At 39.9% G+C, this 25,205-nt stretch overlaps 1 protein-coding gene across 3 annotated transcripts in view; it reads left to right on the forward strand.

Annotated features, from left to right (window-relative positions):
* Nucleotides 1-528, forward strand: part of RPAP3 (RNA polymerase II associated protein 3) — a 37,141-nt gene extending 36,613 nt beyond the window's left edge. For all 3 annotated transcript variants that reach the window (XM_086399776.1, XM_086399778.1, XM_086399779.1), the window contains one exon: nt 220-528. In XM_086399776.1, coding sequence (XP_086255902.1) covers nt 220-305 — 86 coding nt within the window. In that variant the 3' untranslated portion in view covers nt 306-528. The remainder of the gene's footprint in view (nt 1-219) is intronic.
* Nucleotides 529-25,205: the final 24,677 nt, after the last annotated feature.

The raw sequence follows: 25,205 nt of genomic DNA on the forward strand, positions 1-25,205 counted from the left end.
TTATTGCTAAAGCAAAGTATTCTGGCAAGAAGTATCATTGGGTTGCTGTATAATTTTCTGTTCTCGGGTTGGTTCTTTAAATATCTGAATTAGAATTTACAAATAACCCTAATGATTGCTTTAAAATGTAAAAAGTATTTAACAGACTTGATTATTCCTTTTAATTTTTGCTTTACTTTTTAAAAATAGAGATTAAAATGAAATTTTTTTCTTTTTCAGTTACACGTGTATTATTCAATCACATAGACAAATCAGGATTGAATGATAACTCTGTTGAAGAACTCAAGAAAAGATATGGTGGTTGATTTCCATTTTTGCTGAAATTATTGCCTCTTTAAATTTCATATGTAAATTTTTTTCTACTGAAATTAAATGTTTTGCTTTTTAAGAAAATTAAATCATACAGAAAAAGGACTGTTTCTGGACATAAGCTAATTAAGTGTAAAGTGAATTGTGATTAGTGAGAAATATACTTAAGTGAACTATTTATAAGTTTTTTCTGAAAATAAAAATATAAATAATGAGGTATACTTGTAAAGATCAGTATTTTATTTTGTAAGTCACTTTAAATGTTTAGAGTATTCTTCAGTGCCTCATGTTACATTATTTTTATATTTTTATGAGTTTTTGTAACCACATGATAAGGTTGCTTCATAAGCATATAATAAAAGTATATTTATAGAGAATTAGGTAGATAATCATGTTGTTTCATTATAAAATGGTTTCATATCATTGTGCCAGTTCACTAACATAAAATTGCTTAGTTGCAGGATGTGTATTTTTAGTGTTTATTTTGAAGGAAGACTTTATTATTTAGACTTTTTAAAAGATTACGTGGAGAGTCACAGCTTCCTTAAATTTTAATGCTACAGTTTTTTTTCCATATGATATCCATGCTGCTGCTGCTGCTAAGTCGCTTCAGTCGTGTCCGACTCTGTGCGACCCCACAGATGGCAGCTCACCAGGCTCCCCCATCTCTGGGATTCTCCAGGCAAGAACACTGGAGTGGGTTGCCATTTCCTTCTCCAATGCATGAAAGTGAAAAGTGAAAGTGGAGTCGCTCAGTTGTGTCTGACTCTTTGCAGCCGCATGGACTGTAGCCCACCAGGCTCCTCCATCCATGGGATTTTCCAGGCGAGAGTACTGGAGTGGGGTGCCATTGCCTTCTCCGATGATATCCATGTTATATGTCAAATATAAGACAGATGGTCTAAAGCAAGGTGGAAACGTTTAAACACTTGGAATTTTCGGGTAGTAATTAGCGTATAGCTTGCGTGTAAATGGTTCATGCGAGTGTGGTGACTGTGAACTTTTGAAATCTGGGCTATGTTCTATTTATCCTTGTTCTGCATGGTACCTGGCCCAGTCCTTTGCATAAAGCTAGGTGCTCACTTGATATTTATAAAATTTAATGGGACGGAGGGCAAGAATCAATTTTAGTAAATATTCAAACTAGCAACCTAGCAAATTTTGGGCATCCTGTAAATATTGCTAAAATAAAATTAATTTTAGAGACCTCTGGTCACCATCCTATAGCTGTTGTTAGCATCAACAAGACAGTCAAATTTAAGACTTTATTTTTGTTGCACCATACATATTTTATGCTTGTAATTACTTGAGGAATGATCAATCTGTTTAAAAAAGATAATTTCCCCAGTTCATGGTATAACTTATTAAGATGATCATAAGTTGTATAGCCCAATGTTTTACAACATACTTGGAGTTTATATTTTGCTAAATGTATAGTCTTGCTATGATATATAAATAGGCAATGAAGTTTAGCCATAAAGTATAGCTTATACATAAGTTTATACATAAGCTATGTAATGAATTTTAAATGACTTGAATTTTTCTTAAGTCATTAATAAGAAAGTGATTTTGCTGAGATTTGCCTGCAGGAGGGTGCTTGCGAGGCTTGGCTGTGGTGAGATGGTTGAGGGAGTGGGAGTCAGATTATGAAGGGCCTTTCATGAAGTGACAAAATAAGCCAGTTTTCTGAAAGTGATGAGGAACTGGTGAAGGGTTTTAAGCAAGGGAGTGACATGTGTTTTGATTTTTAAGATCATTCTGGTAGCAGTGATGAGGGGTGGATTGCAGTGATGAGGGGTGGATTGCAGTGATGGTGTGGCTGGAAACAGACCAATTAGAGGAATATAGGAGATGAATAACATTTGAACTAATAGTAGTGGATAACATGAAGTACTTATTTGCCTGATATTAGGGGTTTTATGTCATATTTTTTTTTCATTTAAATCCTCAGCAGCCTTAGGAGATAAACTCTGTTATCTCTAATTTACAGATTGAGTGAATTGAGGCATATATAGGTTGTGTGACTTGCCCCTGGTTACTTGGTAATAGGTGGTCTTTACCCAGAGGTTTCTTGCTCAGCTGTCATTCTATACTGGCTGGTGCCTAGGAATGGAAGACAGGATGAGTTTAAGGTTTATTAAGGAGGGGGGTCCACAGGGATTGGTGGTATTCATTCACTTTCATTCAAACATTCCTTGAGAATCCATTGTGCTGGAAGGTGACTAAGTGCTGGGTGAGACACAGGCACAGTTTCTGCCCTCCGGTCACTCAGTGTAGCTGGGGAGTTAGATAAACTAGTGTTTATGGTATAGTGTCATGAGTGCTCTGAAACAGTTTGGACAGGGCACTGGGGGAGCATGGAGGGTGCAGCTCTGAATCAGATTGGGTGAAACAGAGTTTTATATGAGACTTGAGCTATGGGAACAATGGTCCAGGTGCATGATGGGAGGGAGAGGGTCCTGGCAGAGGGATCAACAGAGGTGAAGGTCATGTAACATATTAGGGCCCCTTGACTTGCCCTGGGGATCATAAGCAGTTCCATATACTATAGGGCTGCTGTATGGGATAGAATTAGAATTCGATTGGCTACATTCTCCTTTCATTTGTTTCTTATTTGTTAATTTTTCATGTATGTACATCCTGACCCCATACTAGATTTTGAAGCTGCTTTGAAGGTCATGACACTGTCTTGTATGTCCTTACTGCTGACATTGGCTTTGTCCATGGCAGAGGCATGGACATTTATGGATGGATCAGTCTAGATTATTACCACCTTTCTTCCCAGATTAGGTTCGAGTTAGTGCATTTCTTCTCTCACTGTGGTTATTTAACGCAAGACTGTCATTAATCCTGGCTCTTTGAAGCTACAGATATATCACATCTGCTAAATAGTTGTTTTTTCCTTAGTAAGGTTCAGTGATGTTGACACAAACTCCACAAAGAAGCTGTCGATTTAGTTTACTACATACCATCTCCTGTTTTTTTGAGGGGAGGGTGTGTTGCTACTGACTGACTATGATAGCAGACAATTTGCTACCGCTAATCTTCACAGATGTTTTTAAAGAAATCATGTTTTCATGCTTTTACAAATCTGAAAAGGTGGGAGGTAGACTTTCAGGAGCTTTTGCTTTTGAAAAAGAGATGAGAGAGTCAGTTTTTTCCTGCAGTGAGTTATAAAGCAGGTGGCATTAAAAAAGAAAGAAAAACTTCTAATTCACTGCAGAAGCACACTATTCACAACTCTTTCATAGAAATCACTTGGAAAGTAGAAGAAAAATGAGCTATACATGATACAGGTTAACCCCAAATCAGATGGATTAAAATCAATAATAATTTGGACCAACAGAAGCACTTGATTAAAAAATCCTTGTTAACTTAATTGTTTTATTGAGCTTCTGTAGGTTTAACAATTCAGTTATTTCCCCTTGAAGTGTGAAGATGGATAGCTTCACTTTAACTCAGCCCCAGCATCAGCCCATCTTGCCGTAAGACATTTAGCGTGATGAGTGACATCTTTTATTTTCCATAGCAGTCTTTGTGGCCTTCTAATCCCAACCTGGCAGTGGTGAGGAGGCAGAATTCCTTAATCTCGCTTCTGAAAATGGCTGTTCCTGCTTGAGCACTTCAGTACCCTGGAAACCTTCAGTAACTGATGCTTATTGTGGAGTTAAAGCAAAAAAGGCCTCTGGGTAATTGTGTTACCCTGGGTATTGTATTTCCTAAATATTAATAATCCATATGTGCCCCACTAGATGTGACTCTTGTGGGTCCGTGGTTAATAGTGCAGAGGGCCTGCAGAGGATTTGGCCTCCTTGTTCAGAGGATCCAGAGTTGGGGGCAGCTTATCTGAGAAGACGAGGCCCCTTCAGTTTGGGCTGACTTCTCTGGGAGATAGGCAGTTCCCTCGTGGCTCATGGGATCAGCTGCTTTGGCAGTTGGTGACTGGCACCGTGCTGATAGCTGCGAAACCAGTAGGACCGAGGGTGATGAAAGGCCCAGTAGAGGAATATGACGGATGGTTCTGGAGCTGCAGATGTGGGCAGCAGGGAAGACTGCAGGGAGGAGGTGGGGTCTGAGTGGGTCGTGAGGGACTGGTGGGCTCTGGCTAGGTCGGGGAGGGGTGACAACACGCTAACTGCTCTGAGTAGATGATGGATAGTGAAATGACAAAGCAGAAATTGCTGTGATTTAGCAATTTTCTAATGGTCAGCAGTTTTCTAACGGCACAGCAAACCCAGACCTGCTCACACAGGTGAGGCTGCAGGGAGAACACTCTAGCAGGCGTGTCATTTCACGTGTCTTCTGGAGGATCTTGTATTTTATGTAATGATCTTGCAGAATTTAAACTAGATGTTTTGAAATAATCAGCTTGAGGGGTCAGAGGAAAAAAGGGAAGATAGATGGTCATGCAGTCAACCTGGATAAAACTCAATTTAGGCCTCATTATAATCCTTCTTTTGTTTATTATCTCTTTGGGGAATAGTGTAAATGAGGAAGATAAAAGTCTGAGTTCTTGCTGTCTAGTTTAATCTACTTACCGCTTGCTTTACTGATGACATTTAAAACCATCAAAATGAACATAATTGATGATGACCTTGAGGCTGATAATGGGGGAAAATGTTTCATGAAACCAAGGACATCACTTGGGTAGTGTGGGGCGGATGAAATCAGGATAAAATGAGCAGCTTAATAAAGGTTGAGTATAGAAATAAGAAATACTGAAACGTATGTAAAAATGTCATCAGTAATAAGATTCTCAGCTGCTAATACACTACTGAAATACATCAAACACGCTTCCAAGCCCTGTCTGGTTGTCTTGTTGTCTTTCACTAACGAGTCTCCTGAGTTGCTTCCCGTCTCCATGTGGAGGCCTGTTTGCGCAGAGCAGAGCACAGTGCTGGATCAACGGCTCGCTGACCAGAAGGCCAGCAGAGCTGGAGAGAGTCGCTGGGTATTGGTCACAAACACCACGCAAAAGTCATTCTGAATTAATTTGATATACAAAAGGAGAGTTTAAAAAAGAAACAACCATTCTATAGCCAGAATGGTGAAAACACACAGGGGTAGTGACTCAATCTTTTCATTAATCATGTAGCAGAATGGAACTTGCAGCACTGTTTAGAATACATCTGAAATTTTGTCTTGAAGAACCAGGGCAAGAGAGAAGATAATAAAGAGTTTATCACAACAATGTGATGTATAGTTTTCTTGACACTTGGTTGGTCCTATGTGACCCTTGAAACTGTCCTTTGAGATATTTAGGGCAGCACTTAGGCTAAATTATTTGCTCAAAAGTCATGTGAATAGTGATAGAACGCAGAACTCAATGCTGGTTCCGGAAACCTCTAGTAGGTCTCTTCACGTGGAATCCAGTAATGATAGGGACTTCACTGAGTAAACTTTTACATCACAAACCTTTGAGCGTGGGCTCGGTGGGAACTAGAAAGTATCCGTACCAGTGGGGTATAAACATGCAATGTGTTTTCAAGAGATGGTTTGCATAGCACATTACTTGTCTCACAACAGGAAGTTAATATTTGTCAAATAAGTGAATGAATGAATTCAGACACTCTAGAACTGAGCTGAAGAATCCAGATGAAGAGCCTTTTAAGTTTGGCTCAAAGCATTTGTTGAACATTAAAGACCTTTTTATCATCAATGGGGATTATTTCAATTCCCTTTTATAGAATTGTGTTTAAAAATCTACCTGCAAACATTTTTTGAATACTTAACAAGTGTGGAAAGGGAATAGGAATTTTGTCTCATGTGGAACTCTCTTATTGGTCCTAACAGTTCAAACAGGCTTAGTGATAATATTAGGCTCCCGTTTGTATGCACTCTGTTGTGTGCTGTGTACTGTACCAGAGCTTTGCATATATCATCTCAATCCTAAAAGCATGCCCAGAGAGATAGGCTGTCCTGTGAAGCTGGGAGTCCAGCAGAAGTTAGACTGACTTAGACACTCATGCTCTTCCTTCTACACTGCAGTCACAGCTGAACAATCTTCATGATAACACAAAAGCAGGGCCAGGGAGGGGACAGGCTGGCAGGTGGATTTCTTTGGTATTACTGTGACCCACTGTATGTTCAGAAAATAGCATGTATGTGGCAGAAAGCATTCTGATGGAATCAAAATGAAAGTTTATTTTTTATTGAGGTAACTTTGGTTTATATGTAACATCATATAAGTTTCATGTGTATAACATTTTATTTCTACTTCTAGATACACTATAGCGTGTGCTCACCACCAAAAGCTTAGTTTCCATCTGGCACCATTCAGTTGACCCCCTTTACCTGTTTTCACACACCACAGTGTCGTATACTGACCACATCGGAAAGCCCGCCTTCTTACACCAAGCAGAGTCCCCTTTTCCAGTTTCATAAAATCGGTAGGGTGTGTGGGAAGGTATCCTTCTTTCAATACTTTAGTGCATGGGACCCGTATCTAAAATAAATATCAGACTGGACTTTGAAGAGGAAGAGATGTCATGAAAACGCAGTCAGAAAGAAGTGTACAGAAATGTCTCTTTGCTTGGGACGGGGTTGGGGGTGGTGCATGTTCCTATGTGTGTTTATACTCAACGTGTGATTGGTGGGAAATGGCTGTGTCTGTATGTGATACTCAAGTCTGCTTTAAGTCGCAGCATACAGGGATATGTTTCTCTTTTTTTTTTTCCTGCCTCCCTGTTTCCATCACCAATAAATCCTTTTGGTATTTACAGAGTCCATTAAAGTAATAAGATGTAGTGATTTTGCTGTTTAGTCTCACTGGGATCCTTGAATATATATGTTCTGTAACATCAGAGCAAGAACTGTAATAATGATGAATTCAAGGCAGATCCTGAATTACAGTAAAGGAGTACATTTGCAGTGGCAAAAGGCCAAACTGAGACCACAAGTTGTCATCATTTTGTGGTCGTTGGTCTTATACCCCAAAGATTATATCATGTTTCATCTTTACTCTTTGAACTAAGCCTGTGAGTGCTAAACATCCTGGAATTCTTTGTGATTAGTTACTGCTCGTGGGGCCGGTGGTAGTTTATTAGGATGGCAGGAAAACCAAAGGAAAGTACTCAGATCCATTTATTAGCCAGCAATAAATAGAGACCACTGATGTGCCAATCTGTTTCTCCAGCTACTGGTCTGATTTTAGTGCCAGGAACCTACAATTCAAGACCAAACACTGTTATCTAGAGAGTCTGGCAGGAGTGGAAGCTCTGCTTGGTTATAAACTTGATCATGTCCTTGGCTCTGGCCCCTCTGTTGGTGACAGAGGGCCCCTTTCTGGTTACATCTACCCACTGGCTCCCTGTAATGCCTGGATAGTCTATTCTAGACCTCTTGGAGACAGTTTTACTTGGCCCAGGCATGATAATAATTTGAATTTGAGCTAATTGGTCCATTAGCAGGGATAATTTTATGTGATAAAACCCATGACATCCTCATGCCTTGGAGAAGAGGATTCTGAAAAAAATCCAAAGGCAGGCCTTGGGAGACCAAAGCCAATGTGGAGTTTAGTCATCTGGAAGTGAAAAAGGTGATCTAACTGGAGAAATGGAGGAGAAGAGGAAGGTAAGGAGCCTGCCACCTCCCACAGGCTCAGAGCTTTGTCTTAGTGGGGCCTGGAGAAGCTGAGGTCCCGGGATCACAACTTGACAAGAGTATCCATGGGTCTCCAGGATGAGCAGTCTCCTGAGGTGGTTCAGTGCGAGGCACTCCTGACGTAGCTCTGGTTATTGTTACCTCAGTAACAGCTAGGCTGAGATTAGTGGAGAGTGAGGATGCTATAAGGTAGTATCTGCTTTTAGCCCTTTTGCAGATCAAACAGCAGGGCCATGTGAAGGCCCCCAAGATGCAGAATCCAGAGAGGGTACCATGCTCAAATTGACTTAGGTATTATCATCAGGGATCCAGCTCTAGGGGGTTATTCATGATACTGGAAGGCAGAGTTTAACGAAATGTTGCCACACTTGAGGATGCCATCGGGGCATTGGGACAGAAAAGGGAACAGGTATCCCTGCGTGTGAAGTCCACTGCTTCTTTGCACGGGGGCCCTTCTTCACTACCAGCTGCCTGAGTCAGGTGAAACAGATTTGTAAACCCCACAGTCTGTGAACAAACCTCATAGTCTCTGCAGAGGTTCACAGTTTTCTGTGAAGACGGGCTTCCCATTTAAAGGCTCAGCACCTCAGCTGGCAGCCTCTGCACTTGCACATGTATCATTCCTACTTTCTGGACTTCCCCAAAGGAGTGGGTAAGCATTTACATCTGCTTGGCCAAAACCCCAGTTGTGTTTCCCAGAAAAATGGGAGAATCTTGCCGAAGGGAAGAGAAAATCCAGGAAACGCACAATGCAGGAATGCTTGCGTGTCCCCAGATTTTGGCTTTCTTTTTACTTTGGTTTTGTCTGTTACACTGGGTACCTGGGATTGGACTTTGCGCTTTGACTCACCCTATCACTTTTCTCATCCAAGGAAGCCTGATTTGGGTAATCAGAGTCCGTCAGTCAAAATGTGGATGTATAGTGTCTGGAAAAAACTCCAGCCTATAGTCTGAAATGCTATAGTCAGGTTGCACTGCAAGTTTGCCATCTCATTTTTCATTACATTTAATCTGCCATTGCCTCTGACAGAGAAAAGAACAAAATTTTCTCTTAACTGACCACATGACAACAGTGACCACTGAAGAATTTTGAATCGAGGACATTTTTGAAAAGAGAAAATCATAGAAGGGAATGAGGCTCCTTAGATGAATTTGGAAGGCAGTTTTAACAGGTCACCTTAACTAGCTGTAAACCACCTGAATTCACACTTAAGATTTTCATTATTATAGGGATCAATATTGATTTTAATTATCCTTAACATTTGTTACAAGGAAAGAAAAGAGTCTCATTTTCATGTATAGTTGCTTCCCATAGATCTGCTTTTTACTCCGAGCTGTATTCATTTTTTCAAGGGCTGCCTTATTAGCTTTGATCCAGGAGATGGCAGTGTGCTTTTCGTTTTGGGACTTGGATGTGACCTCTTACACCTTCTCCTGTTAGTTGGTATGTGTGATAGGGTGGTGCATTGTGAAGTTCCTGATGTAATATGTTCATTGATCCACCATACTGAAACATTAATAAAAAATAAAATCTGAATTATGGAAACTGGGTTATATTATAAATTCATAAAACTTATTTTACTTATTTTTATTAATCAAATAGTGAACACTTAGTACTGTACTGGATGTTCTATGGGTAAATAGAAATGTTAAAAGCCATTATTGCTTTAAAAAGCTTAAAACCTAGATATGGACCCACAAAGCTAGTAAAGATGAAACTGAAGACAGTTATATGTTAAATTAATTAGGAGTTAAAATAGATTACTGTGGTCAGTGAGAGGACTTCTCAGAGGGAGGTGGTAATTAAAAGGATGAGTAGGAACTTTTGGATAAAGAGGATGGATTAAGTACCATAATTTTTCCCTCTCTCTTCAGATCCTACTAAAATGATAGTATAGGATTACAAATAGGTAAATCAGAACAGCAAAAAAAAAAAAAAAGGCAACATTAGGAAATAAGATATCAACAAATTTTTTAAAGATGAAGATGGAGAGAATTATAAAAAGGATTTCCATGAAGGAGCATGGAATAAGGTCTTTATCAAGTTAAAGAAAGTGCATTTTATTTCTATTTTTCTGTTTTTTTTTTTTTTTTAATCAAGGATAGTTAAATTTTTTCAAGTACATTTTTTGGGGGCACTATTGATAAGATCATGTGATTTTTTTTTTCTATTAATCTTTTAATATGGTGGATCATATTGGTTGACTTTCAAATGCTAAACTAGCCTTCCATCCCTGGGATAAATCCCACTGGATCATAGTATAGAATTCTTTTTATATAATGCTGAATTCTATTCACTAATATTTTGTTAAGAATTTTTTTTACGTCTATATTCATGAGGAATATTGACCTGTGGTTTCCTTTTCTCCCTCCCTCTCTCCTTTCTTTCCTTCCTTCCTTTTCTTTCTGTCGTTCTTTTTCATTCTCCATCTTTGGTTTTATACCAGGGTAATACTAACTTCAGAAAATGAATTGGAAAATGTTCTTTCTTCTTCTATTTTCTGGAAGAGACTGTGTACAAGTGGTACTAATTCTTCTTCAAATTTTGGATCAAATTCTCCAGTAAAACAGTCTAGGCCTGGAGATATATTTTTGGGGAGTTTAAATTTTGTTAGTATTATAGAGCTATTCAAGTGATCTATTTAATATTGAGTGATGTAGTTAGTGATGATAATACTGAGTGATGATAATTAGTGTTTTTTTAGGTATTGATCAGTTTCTAAGTTGTCAAATTTGTGTGTATAGAGTTGTTTGTAGTGTTCTTTTATTATCCTTATTATTTTAAATGTGTTGAGGCTTGTTTTATGACCCAGAAAATGGTAAGTGATTTGTGAGAACTTGAGAAAAAACTATGGATTCTGCTGTTGTTGGGTGGTGGTGGACTTTATAAATGTCAGTCTGTTGTTTGATGGCATTGAGTGTTTCTATGTCTTTGCTGCTTTTTTGCCTAGATGTTTTCTCAATTTTTGAGAGGGATGTTGAAGTCTCTAACTATAATTGTGGATGTGTGAATTTCTCATTTCAGTTATATCAGCTTTTGCTTCATATACTTTGTAGCTCTGCTGTTGGTATGTATACATTTAGGACTGGTATGTCTTCTTGGTGGATTGATCCCTTTGTCATTATGTAATGTCGCTTCTTGTTTCTAGTAATTTTCTTTGTGCTGAGATTTACTTTGCTTGATAATAATATAGCCACTCCTATATTTCTTTGATTCATATTTGTATGATATGTATTTTTTCACCTTTTTACTTTCAACCTTCTTATATCATTATACTTGAAGTGAGTTTCTTGTAGACAGCATATAGCTAGGTCATGGTTTATAATCCAACCTGCTAACCTCTGTTTTTAATGTGTATATGTAGGCCATTTCTATTTAATGTAATTATCAATATGTTAGGATGTAAATCTAGCATTTTATTTTATTTTGTTTGTTTTCTTTTTGTTCTATTGTTTTTCATTTCTTTTTTCCCCTCACCTTCCTGTGTGCTTCTGGAATATATTTTAAAATTCTATTTTATCTTTTAAAAATATATCTTTAAATATAGCTTTTTATTGGTTGCTCTAAGTATTATATTATATGTACACCTAACTTATTGCAGTCTCCTGGTGTTGTCATTTTACCAGTTCAAGTGAGGTATAGAAAACTTAGTTCTCTTTTTGTCCCTATATCTTTCCCAATTCCTGTTTCCTCTACATATAGTATTTCCTCTGTATACGTTGTCCTCAGACAATGTTATAAATTCTGCTTCAACCTTCAAACATTATTTAGAAAACTCAAGTGGAGGAAAGCCTGTTATATTTACTTCAGTTCAGTTTAGTTGCTCAGTCGTGTCCGACCCTTTGCAATCCATGAATCGCAGCACGCCAGGCCTCCCTGTCCGTCCCCAACACCTGGAGTTCACTCAGACTCATGTCCATCGAGTCAGTGACACCATCCAGCCGTCTCATCCTCTGTCATCCCCTTCTCCTCCTGCCCCTAGTCCCTCCCAGCATCAGAGTCTTTTCCAATGAGTCAACTCCCTAATATTCCAAGATTCTTCCTTGTATTGTTTTCTTTATGTTTAGAGAAAATTTCTTGAGCTATTCTTTTTGTGTAGGTTCCCTGGTGAGACTTTAGCTTTCCTTCATCTCAGAAACTTTAGATATCTATGTCATGGATGAAGAATGTTTTAACTGGATACTTGATTCTTAGTTGATAGTTCTTTTCTTTTGTCACTGAAAAATGTAACGCCACTTCCTCTAGCCTCCATAATTTATGATAAGAAATCTGCTGTCGTCATTGTTTTCCTGTACGTGAGATGTCATTTTTTCCTGGCTGTTGTTAAGAGTCTCTGTTTTTCAGTTTTCGGAAGTTTAATGATGATGTGTCTTGGTATGGATTTCTTCAGGTTTACACTGTTTGGACTTTATTCTTAAACCTGTTTCTTTTTCTCCTGGAAAGTTTAGGAAGTTTTTATCCATGATTTCTCTTGAGTACATTTTCAGCCCTGCCATTTTCGTACTTGCCTTGTGAGACTCAAAGTACATAAATGTTAGACATTAAAAAAAAAAAAATCCTACAGAACTTTGATACTATTTTTTGTCTCTCTTTTCTGTTTTTCAAGTTGGGTAATTTCTAATCTTCTGTCTTTCATTTCACTCTTTTTGTCGTTAAGCACATCCACTGAGATTTTTATATCAGTTATTGTATTTTTCAGCTCCAAAATTTCCATTTGGTTTTTCTTTGTATCTTTTTTTTTTAAATAATTTTATTTTATTTTTAAACTTTACATAATTGTATTAGTTTTGCCAAATATCAAAATGAATCCGCCACAGGTATACATGTGTTCCCCATCCTGAACCCTCCTCCCTCCTCCCTCCCCATATCATCCCTCTGGGTTGTCCCAGTGCACTAGCCCCAAGCATCCAGTATCGTGCATCGAACCTGGACTGGCAACTTGTTTCTTACATGATATTTTACATGTTTCAATGTCATTCTCCCAAATCTTCCCACCCTCTCCCTCTCCCACAGAGTCCATAAGACTGTTCTATACATCAGTGTCTCTTTTGCTGTCTCGTATACAGGGTTGTTGTTACCATCTTTCTAAATTCCATATATATGGGTTAGTATACTGTATTGGTGTTTTTCCTTCTGGCTTACTTCACTCTGTATAATAGGCTCCAGTTTCATCCACCTCATTAGAACTGATTCAAATGTATTCTTTTTAATGGCTGAGTGATATATATGTACCACAGCTTTCTTATCCATTCATCTGCTGATGGACATCTAGGTTGCTTCCATGTCCTGGCTATTATAAACAGTGCTGCAATGAACGTTGGGCTACACGTGTCTCTTTCCCTTCTGGTTTCCTCAGTGTGTATGCCCAGCAGTGGGATTGCTGGATCATAAGGCAGTTCTATTTCCAGTTTTTTAAGGAATCTCCACACTGTTCTCCATAGTGGCTGTACCAGTTTGCATTCCCACCAACAGTGTAAGAGGGTTCCCTTTTCTCCACACCCTCTCCAGCATTTATTATTTGTAGACTTTTGGATCGCAGCCATTCTGACTGGTGTGAAATGGTATCTCATAGTGGTTTTGATTTGCATTTCTCTGATAATGAGTGATGTTGAGCATCTTTTCATGTGTTTGTTAGCCATCTGTATATCTTCTTTGGAGAAATGTCTATTTAGTTCCTTGGCCCATTTTTTGATTGGGTCATTTATTTTTCTGGAATTGAGCTGTAGGAGTTGCTTGTATATTTTTGAGATTAGTTGTTTGTCAGTTGCTTCATTTGCTATTATTTTCTCCCATTCTGAAGGCTGTCTTTTCACCTTGCTAATAGTTTCCTTTGATGTGCAGAAGCTTTTAAGGTTAATTAGGTCCCATTTGTTTATTTTTGCTTTTATTTCCAGTATTCTGGGAGGTGGGTCATAGAGGATCCTGCTGTGATGTATGTCAGAGAGTGTTTTGCCTATGTTCTCCTCTAGGAGCTTTATAGTTTCTGGTCTTACGTTTAGATCTTTAATCCATTTTGAGTTTATTTTTGTGTATGGTGTTAGAAAGTGTTCTAGTTTCATTCTTTTACAAGTGGTTGACCAGATTTCCCAGCACCACTTGTTAAAGAGATTGTCTTTAATCCATTGTATATTCTTGCCTCCTTTGTCAAAGATAAGGTGTCCATATGTGTGTGGATTTATCTCTGGGCTTTCTATTTTGTTCCATTGATCTATATTTCTGTCTTTGTGCCAGTACCATACTGTCTTGATAATTGTGGCTTTGTAGTAGAGCCTGAAGTCAGGTAGGTTGATTCCTCCAGTTCCATTCTTCTTTCTCAAGATTGCTTTGGCTATTCGAGGTTTTTTGTGTTTCCATACAAATTGTGAAATTATTTGTTCTAGCTCTGTGAAGAATACTGTTGGTAGCTTGATAGGGATTGCATTGAATCTATAAATTGCTTTGGGTAGTATACTCATTTTCACTATATTGATTCTTCCAATCCATGAACATGGTATATTTCTCCATCTATTAGTGTCCTCTTTGATTTCTTTCACCAGTGTTTTATAGTTTTCTATATATAGGTCTTTAGTTTCTTTAGGTAGATATATTCCTAAGTATTTTATTCTTTCTGTTGCAATGGTGAATGGAATTGTTTCCTTAATTTCTCTTTCTGTTTTCTCATTATTAGTGTATAGGAATGCAAGGGATTTCTGTGTGTTGATTTTATATCCTGCAACTTTACTATAGTCATTGATTATTTATAGTAATTTTCTGGTGGAGTCTTTAGGGTTTTCTATGTAGAGGATCATGTCATCTGCAAATAGTGAGAGTTTTACTTCTTCTTTTCCAATTTGGATTCCTTTTATTTCTTTTTCTGCTCTGATTGCTGTGGCCAAAACTTCCAAAACTATGTTGAATGGTAATGGTGAAAGTGGGCACCCTTGTCTTGTTCCTGACTTTAGAGGAAATGCTTTCAATTTTTCACCATTGAGGATAATGTTTGCTGTGGGTTTGTCATATATAGCTTTTATTATGTTGAGGTATGTTCCTTCTATTCCTGCTTTCTGGAGAGTTTTTTATCATAAATGGGTGTTGAATTTTGTCAAAGGCTTTCTCTGCATCTATTGAGATAATCATATGGTTTTTATTTTTCAATTTGTTAATGTGGTGTATTAAAGGATATTCTCTAGACAGGGAACACTAAAGGATATTCTCTAGACAGGAAACACAAAAACGGTGTATAAATTCGAACCCAAAACAATAAAGTAAATGGCAACGGGATCATACTTATCAGTAATTACCTTAAACGTAAATGGGTTGAATGCCCCAACCAAAAGACAAAGACTGGCTGAATGGATACAAAAACAAGACCCCTACATATGTTGTCTACAAGAGACCCACCTCAAAACAGGGGACACATACAGACTGAAAGTGAAGGGCTGGAAAAAGATTTTCCATGCAAATAGGGACCAAAAGAAAGCAGGAGTAAGCAATACTCATATCAGATAAAATAGACTTTAAAACAAAGGCTGTGAAAAGAGACAAAGAAGGTCACTACATAATGATCAAAGGATCAATCCCAGAAGAAGATATAACAATTATAAATATATATGCACCCAACACGGGAGCACCGCAGTATGTAAGACAAATGCTAACAAGTATGAAAGGAGACATTAACAATAACACAATAATAGTGGGAGACTTTAATACCCCACTCACACCTATGGATAGATCAACTAAACAGAAAATTAACAAGGAAACACAAACTTTAAACGATACAATAGACTAGTTAGACCTAATTGATATCTATAGGACATTTCATCCCAAAACAATGAATTTCACCTTTTTCTCAAGTGCACATGGAACCTTCTCCAGGATAGATCACATCCTGGGCCATAAAGCTAGCCTTGGTAAATTCAAAAAAATAGAAATCATTCCAAGCATCTTTTCTGACCACAATGCAGTAAGATTAGATCTCAATTACAGGAGAGAAACTATTAAAAATTCCAACATATGGAGGCTGAACAACACGCTGCTGAATAACCAACAAATCACAGAAGAAATCAAAAAAGAAATCAAAATTTGCATAGAAACAAATGAAAATGAAAACACAACAACCCAAAACCTGTGGGACACGGTAAAAGCAGTCCTAAGGGGAAAGTTCATAGCAATACAGGCACACCTCAAGAAACAAGAAAAAAGTCAAGTAAATAACCTAACTCTACACCTAAAGCAACTAGAAAAGGAAGAAATGAAGAACCCCAGGGTTAGTAGAAGGAAAGAAATCTTAAAAATTAGAGCAGAAATAAATGCAAAAGAAACAAAAGAGACCATAGCAAAAATCAACAAAACCAAAAGCTGGTTCTTTGAAAGGATAAATAAAATTGACAAACCATTAGCCAGACTCATCAAGAAACAAAGGGAGAAAAATCAAATCAATAAAATTAGAAATGAAAATGGAGAGATCACAGCAGACAACACAGAAATACAAAGGATCATAAGAGACTACTATCAACAATTATATGCCAATAAAATGGACAACGTGGAAGAAATGGACAAATTCTTAGAAAAGTACAACTTTCCAAAACTCGACCACGAAGAAATAGAAAATCTTAACAGACCCATCACAAGCATGGAAATTGAAACTGTAATCAAAAATCTTCCAGCAAACAAAAGCCCAGCTCCAGACGGCTTCACAGCTAAATTCTACCAAAAATTTAGAGAAGAGCTAACACCTATCCTGCTCAAACTCTTCCAAAAAATTGCAGAGGAAGGTAAACTTCCAAACTCATTCTATGAGGCCACCATCACCCTAATACCAAAACCTGACAAAGATCCCACAAAAAAAGAAAACTACAGGCCAATATCACTGATGAACATAGATGCAAAAATCCTTAACAAAATTCTAGCAATCAGAATCCAACAACACATTAAAAAGATCATACACCATGACCAAGTGGGCTTTATCCCAGGGATGCAAGGATTCTTCAATATCCGCAAATCTTTGTATCTTTTATTTCCTATTTTTATTTGTTTGAAGTATATTTGTAGCTGCTTTAAAATCTTTGTCAGGTCATATTAATATCTCTGTCATTTTGGGTTTAGCATCTATTTTTTTTTTCATTCAATTTGAGTGCTTCCATTTTTTTTGTATAATGAATTATTTTATTGAAACCTGGATATTTTCATGTGAAGTATGAGATTCTAGACCTTATTTAATCCTTATTTTAAAAACGGATTTAATCTGACACTTCTCTGGCAGTGGGAGTGGGTTGGGGTGGGGGTGGGGGAGTGGGGAGGGACATCACTACCCGGCTGCTGTCAGATGGAGGTAGAAATCTATGCTCTCCACTCAGTCTCCTAAGTGGTGGGGTGAGGGTGAGGGTGGGGGTTTCTCCTTACTGATGGGTGGAGATGACAGTGTTGTCTCCCCTTATGGTCTCCACTGACACTGTGGTGAGGGCAGAATTTTTATTGCTGAGTGTTGATGAAAGTTCTGATTTTCCATCAGGCCTCCTCCTCCTCCTCTGACACCATCCTAGTGGGGAGGGGGATGGCTACTTCTTATCATTAGGTAAATGTAGATTTCTGTTTGTTCCATGGGATCTCTATTAATACCATGAGGGTTGGGGTGTTTGTTACTGGCCAGTGGGGTTTTTTAAATTCCTGGCTTCTTCCTTGGACTTTTTTTATGCCAGCTCCTTGGGTATTGGAGCTAGCTCCTCATGAGAGCCTTAAGAGGGTGGGAGCCTAGACTTCCTACTTGGGTTTTGCTGGTGTGGACAAGAGTGGAGCCACAAATTTTTCTGCAGTGTTTGCCTGGAATAGAACAGTTATTATCTAAAAGTTTCTGTCTTGCTTGGCTGTTCCTTTCCTAGTCATTTGGTTAGAGAGAGCAGACTTTTGGGGGGATTTTTTTCAGTCTGTGACCCCTGTATTGCTATCCTCAAGGCCAGGGGTATTCACCACTGTGTTTCTTTGGGTCCTAAAGTCCCAAGTTGATTTGCCTTCTCTCTACTTTTTAGAGTCTTCTTATGTGTTTGGTTTATAAGTAATGCCCACAATTTTTAATTGTACTTCACAGGAGGACTAGGGGAAAGTACATTTATTGCTAATTGTTTTAAAACATTTTCTGCATTTTCAAACTTAACCTCAGAAGCAAGTCAAAATCTCCACATCAGACTTGGTTCCTTACCTTCCCTAATTTTCCTCAGTCATCCTCAGCTGTACCTCTGAAACAGATTCAAATCCTTTCCTCTCCATCTTCACTTCCATCAGCCAAGGTCAAGCCAGCATCTCTTTCCTAGACTACTACAGTCAGGAGCAAGCATTTGTTAGAGTGAACTTTTCAAAACATCAGTCACTGCACATCACTACTCTGTTTAAAGAAATGATACAAATGACCTTACTTACAAAACAGAAAGAGATGCATAGACTTAGAAAAGAAGTTATGGTTGCCGGAGGGGGACGGGACAGTTAGGGAGTTTGGGATGGTCATATACACACTGCTATATTCAGAATGGATGACCAACAAGGACCTATTGTATAGCACGTGAAACTCTACTCAATGTTATGTGCCGGCCTGGATGGGAAGGGGGTTTGCGGGGAGAATGGACATGTGTGTATGTATGGCTGAGTCCTTTCACCTGAAATAACCACATCATTAATCATCTAAACCCCAACACAAAATAAAAAGTTTAAAATTTGAAAAAAAGAAACTCTAGAACGTTTTTCATTGCACTTTGGCTAAAATATGAATTCCTTTTCCTAGTCTGTTAAGTCCTCAAATAATCTACCCTGTACCTGTCTCTCCAGCCTCACTCCTCAACCTCATGCCTCTGCTCCTCTCGTAGGGGAAATTCTCTCATCATGCTCAGCTTGTTTTCCTCCGTCTGTACTTCTATCGCATATCTGTTTCAGGGTATGAACTTGCCATTGGAGAGCCCAGAGTGCTCATATTCCAGTTTGTTTTTTTTTTTGTCATGTGGATTCCAGCTTAAACATCACCTCCTCTGAGAAGCCTTTTCCACCACCTCCCTTGTCCAAGTCACTTTCTGTATTAACACTCTGTTTAATTTTCTTCAAAGTGTTTTATCACTGGTATTTTCTAGTATATTTATTTTTGTACTGGTCATCAGCTGTCTTCTCCTTCGGAGATATAAACTCCATGAGATCAGGGTCATTGCTTCTTGTGTTTACTGAGATTCACTGGGGACACATTATCTAAATAATTTTTATTGAATGGATGAATTTAGTCAACTCCTAGTGAGCTAATTATGTACAAGGGTTTGTGTTTGGTGTAAGAATATTTCATGTCAGACATATCACTGAATCTGAATACTGACATTTTGCTATAGACATCTTTGTCATCTCCTATAAAGGAGGAAATGGAACCTTGAGGAGATCCAGTCCTTCCCCAAAGTTAATGAATTTGATTCCACCAAAGTTTACTGAGGGCACATTTACATACCAGGCACAGTGCCTGATACCAGGAATACAAACATGAATAAGGCAGGGCTCTTGCCATCTAATTGCTCACAGCCTGGTGTGGAGACAGAGCACAAACCACTAACTCTACTACAGCATGATGTGCGAATAAACTGGGGCAAGCCTTATGCCAAAGGTAGGAACAAAACATTAGGAGATAAAGAATTGTGTGACTAATTTTGCTGGATGGTTGGATGAAGGTTCTTTTTTTTTGAAAAGCTTTACAGAGTAGATGGCATTTGAGCAAGGCCTGCAAAGATGAATAGGCTTTTGCCAGGTGCAGAAAGGGTGATAAGAGCTTTCCAGAGAGAGAGAAGAGGAGATGTGAAGGGAGAGGGACTTGAAAGAGGGCACATCCTGGCTGGTTAGCTGTGTGAGAGCAGGCTAGACTTTCACAGCACTTACGAAAGTCGACTGACATGCACCTAGCCACAGAAGTGCACGAACAGACTTTCATTTTTTTTCTCAGTTAATACATTTTTGATCTGTCTCCAAGAGTCAGTAAAGTTTGCTTTGTCTAAAATTTGACTTCCAAAGATTTATGAGGTTTTCCTCCATCAGCCCCTTCTGTTTGATGAGCTATCGCAGCACCATGAAGAAGAGGGCATGGGGAGGGGGCATGGTAAACTCACAAACTACAGCCCTGGTTAGCTTGTCCTGCAGGCTTGGTATAGGGTGATGTGCTACAGTTAGGAGAAGGCTCTCTTACCTTCTGCAATATGATCACATAGCCTGAAAGCTCTGACCTAGAAATTCTTTGCTTTGGATTCAGATTTGCTGGCTGGAACACAGATATCCCTGGGAAAAGAAACACGTAAGATTGTTATTGGGGACTTCCCCGGTGGTCCAGTGGCTAAGACTCTGCACTAGGGGGGCTAGGTTTGGTCCCTGGTCAGGGAACTGGATCCCACATGCCCCGCAACTAAAGATCAAAGGTCCTGAGTGCTGCAACCAAGACCCAGTGCAGCCAAACTAAATATTAAAAAAAGTTTAAAAAAATTTACTGGATATTAGCATCTTCATGAGAATGAACTTGTGAGCATCTTCCATCTGGGCTAGCCAGTGTCCTTAGGGAGCCAAGGGGATGGGTGTTTGGTTTTAGGGAAAGGTTTAGTACTGAATATGTGCCAGATACAGAGCTAGGGGTTCTGGGCCTTTTTGCATTTTAATTTTTTTCAACACTGTTCTCTTAATGTTAGACTGGCCCACTGGGGCACACAGAGGTTAGGTACTTGCCTGAGGTCTCTCTGTTAGTAATAGTAAGGCTGGAGTTCGAAACCAGTGCTGCTTCTACAGCTACACTGCCTTTCCACACAACATGACATCACAAAGGGGTGGGGTGGTGGTGAGAAAGGTAGGAAAAAATGACAAAGATGTAGAGTGTGGACGTCAAAGTTCACTTAGGTCACAGTCACACTTTGGGTTGACCCTGAGAAGAGTACTGCCTGTCTTGGTCAGGCTTTGACCGTATTTTGTGTGATCCATCCAAAGCACTTGGAAGACTAGAAGCATTGTCTGGATAGGCTGATAAAATTCTCAGCAAAGTAAGAATGTGCCAGATGACTGTTTCAAGTGGCTCGCATGCTTGCTTCCCACTGTGAATCTGTGCCTTGGAGATAATCAGAAAACCTTTTTCATCAGATGGCATATCACAGATGAGAAAAGCAGTGTGAAGGAAGCGAGTCAGGCAAACAGTCAGGTGTGGACTGGCTGAAGCCCACGGTCCCCATCATTGGGAAGGCTGATGCCACGCTTTGCCAACTTCCCTTCCTGCACATACTTGGGGATCCTGGAAGCAGCAAGCATGGCTCTGCAGAATCGGCCACCCAGAAATGAGACCTGCCCTCCACAGGCAAGTGGCATCCTCTCATATGTTCCATGCTTTTTATCCTCCGGAGATCGAAGAGGATCGGGGATGTAGCTGACAAAGGAAGCTGTTGTGCTGGCTGTGGATAGGGGCATCGCACACACACCCCAGCAATGACACACCCATCTCCTACTCCTTGTACTACAGGTGTGCAACAAAATGCAAAAGACCTTTGATTTGTGGTTCTCCCTTCTGCTGTGTTTCTGGGATTTCCAGCCATGGGCAGGCAGCGGGGGTGGGAGGAAGGACACTGCACTGCATCCTGGGTGGATACAGGATCCACCATCTTATACCTCCTTCCTCAGAGCCCGAGGGTGGGTATTATTTTCTCCTTCAGTGACTGTTACGTGTACCTTGAACACATCACTAAGTGCTGTAGAACCAGTGGTAAAGGAGAAGTTGGCTCTTTATTACACTGGCAATAACACCTCACTTCCCACATCAGGTGTAGTCTCCTTGTTCATGTCACTTTAGCCACACAAGCCTCCTTTCTGTTGTTTGAACATACCTTAAGCCTTTGCCTGGTGCTGTCTTCACCCCTCATCTTGCAGGTCTCAGCCCAAATGTTAGCTCTTCAGAGAGGTCTTCCCCACTGAGACTGAAGTTACTTTCTCCTTCCTGGCCACACACCTGCTTTAGTCAATCTGTAGCCAGCATATAGGGCTTCCTCAGTGGCTTGAGGTAAATAATCTGCCTGTAATGCAGGAGATACAGGAGCCAGGGGTTCAATCTATGGGTTGGGAAGGTCCCCTGGAGGGGAAATGGCAACCCACTCTAGTATTCTTGCAGAGAAATCCATAGGGTCACAAAGAGTCAGACATGACTCAGCACAACTAGCATATTCACTTTGTTTATTGCAATCTTAGCTTTTATCGCTTTTCAGTTTATCTTTCCCATTTGTTAGTTATTTGTTTCTTGTCTATTTTCTAACCTCTTGAATGTTAGCTTCTTGCAAATGGGACTTCACCAGTTTTACTCCCAGCACGTAACTTAGAATACTCTGTGGTAGTTGTTCAATAAATATTTGTGAATGAATGAATGAATGACGTGGTCGCCGCCTTCATGCTTACAGTCTGGAGAGGTGAGATAGCATCAGAACTTAGGCTTAAGAGTCAGACAGGCAGGAGTTTGAATCCCAGCTCTGGCACTAATGACCTAAAGTCTCAGAACTTTAGGTTTTTTGACTTTAAAAGGGAGATAATGTTAGCCCTTTGTGGAGTTGAAGTGAGGATTAAATGAGATAATTCCTCGAAAGTGCTTGGCATTGGGTTTGCAACAAAGTGATAATATTGTGTTCTCTTGTTGCTGTTGTTCAGTTGTTAAGTCGTGTCTGACTCTTTGTGACTCTGTGGACTGCAGCACAATAGGCTTCCCTGGCCTTCACCATCTTCTGGAATTCGCTCAAACTCATGTCCATTGATTTGGTGATGCTATCCAACCATCTCATTCTCTGTTGCCCTCTTCTCCTCCTGCCCTCAGTCTTTCTCAGTATCAGCATTTTTTCCAATGAGTTGGCTTTTCACCTCAGGTGGCCAATCAGGTTCTATTATTACAGGGAACAAATCTATAAATGTAAAGAATGCAATACAATTAATAAGTGAGATGAAAGAGGAGGTAGAAGGCAGGCTGCCTCATGACATCTAAGGTGAGACCTGTTCAGACAGATATCATTGATGAGCCTCGTCCATCTAGTTATGCCCATGACTGAAATCAACAAACCACTCTGAGGGAGAGACCTCAGAGACGAGGGTCCTCGTTGGCATCACAGTACCAGACGGATCATACCCGAGCTCCCGTCCACTTAGCTACAACCCAAGAGTCAGGCTCTTCATTACAGTGAGGCAGCAGCCCCAAAGCAGTGAGTGCACTTTGGCTAGGAATGTGCTGAGTGACTCTAATAATGTGATGTTGTTGGGATCACTTTCTCTCATTTGGAGTCTGGGTCACATACTGGAGGAAGCATACTAGCACTTTATCTGCTGTCAGTTCAGATTTCATGCTTCCTTCCGCACTCTATCTAAATTAAATCTCACTCCACTGGGGAGCCCTCTGGCTTTTTTGCTCCTATTTTTGGAACAGTAGTGGAGACTTGGATCTCCCGCCTCCAGCTCCTGCTGCGGCCTGGACTTCCCCAGGCTCTGCCTGCTCTGCGTGCTCAGCCAGACCACAGTGGCTCTGAGAGTTTGCTTTTCTTTTTCCGCCACCAAGAAATTGTTCAGTGAGTGCCACCAGCGGTGTCTCAAAGTTAAGCCTTCATCCACCAGCAATTCTAGGACCTCCCCCCAGCCAGGCTATGAAGCCAGGGGTGCAAGGACAGCATTTTGCCTTTCGTGCTTGTCTGGATCTTTTTTAGATGGGTAAATAGACTCCCACAAAGAATGACAAGAAACAGCAGGCTAGAGATCTGCAGGGGCAGTAATGGATATGGAAGTTTGGATTAATATGCTGGATTGAAAATATTGCCAAAGGTCAGCTATGGACAGTCCTGGACCCTGTTGCTATTTTCAGTAACACGTGGGTAGAGCTGGGGTGGAGATAGGGGTAACTGATGGTGCTTTATGACTGACTATTGTTGTTGTTGTTCAGTTGCTAAGTCATGTCCGACTCTTTGTGTCCCCATGGATTGTAGCACTCCAGTCTCCTCTGTCCTCCACTATTTCCTGGAGTTTGCTTAAATTCATGTCTACTGAGTTGGTGGTGCTATCCAACCATCTCATCCTCTGTTGCCCCCTTCTCCTCCCACCTTCAATCTTTCCCAGCCTCAGGGTCTTTTCCAATGAGTCAGTTCTTCACATCAGGTGGCCAAGTATTGGAGCTTCAGCATCAGTCCTTCCAATGAATATTCAGGGTTGATTTCCTTTAGGATCAACTGGTTTGATCTCCTTACTGTCCAAGGGATTCTTAAGAGTCTTCTTCAACACCATAGTTCAAAAGCATCAATCCTTTGGCACTCGGCTTTCTTTATAGTCCAGCTCTCACATCCATACATGACTACTGGACCTTTGTTGGCAAAGTGAAAATTCTGCTGTTTAATATGCTGTCTAGGTTTTTCATAGCTTTCCTTCCAAGGAGCAAGCGTCTTTTAATTTCATGGCTGCAGTCACTGTCCACAGTGATTTTGCAGCCCAAGAAAAGAAAATCTGTCACAGCTTCCATGTTTTCTCCTTCTATTTACCAGGAAGTGATGCCACAATCTTAGTTTTTTGAATGTTGAGTTTCAAGCCAGCTTTTGCAGTGTCCAACTTTCACCCTCATCAAGAGGCTCTGACTATAGTTACTAGCTACTGGAAACTGTCAGTGTGTTTTACAATTTCTAGGTTCATTGGGTTGCCAACATTGTACCTCTAGTTTGACTTTTCTTTTTGTAGTTGCCTACCATAGCATTTTCCACCCTAATCTAATTTATTCTAGTGTCCTTGGTGGCAGGAACAGGTTTTTTTTCCCCAATAGATCCTCACACCAAGAACAGTGCCTGGAGATTTTGGGTTTCCATAAATGTTTGCTGAATGAATGAATGAATGCTGCTGCTGCTGCTGCGTCGCTTCAGTCATGTCCGACTCTGTGCGACTCCATAGACGGCAGCCCACCAGGCTTCCTCGTCCCTGGGATTCTCCAGGCAAGAACACTGGAGTGGGTTGCCATTTCCTTCTCCAATGCATGAAAGTGAAAAATGAAAGTAAAGTCGCTCAGTCGTGTCTGACTCTGTGCGACCCCATAGACTGCAGCGCACCAGGCAAAAGTACTGGAGTGGGGTACCATTGCCTTCTCCGGAATGAATGAATAGGCAAGCTATTAGTAGTTAACCCAGGACCTGATAAAGATCTGTTTTTCTCGTCTGGATCATTGTGGTAACCCACTTCCACAATGGCCCCCAGTTGAATTTTCTTTTTGCTGAAGAACATCCTCTAGTAGTTTATACAGAGACAGAGAGTGGGTGGTAAAAACAAAAAGCAAAAAATG

Source organism: Bos grunniens, chromosome 5 (assembly GCF_055505025.1).
Source record: "Bos grunniens cultivar Pamir isolate PY7600 chromosome 5, Bosgru_T2T1.0, whole genome shotgun sequence".
NCBI classification, from domain to species: Eukaryota; Metazoa; Chordata; class Mammalia; order Artiodactyla; family Bovidae; genus Bos; species Bos grunniens.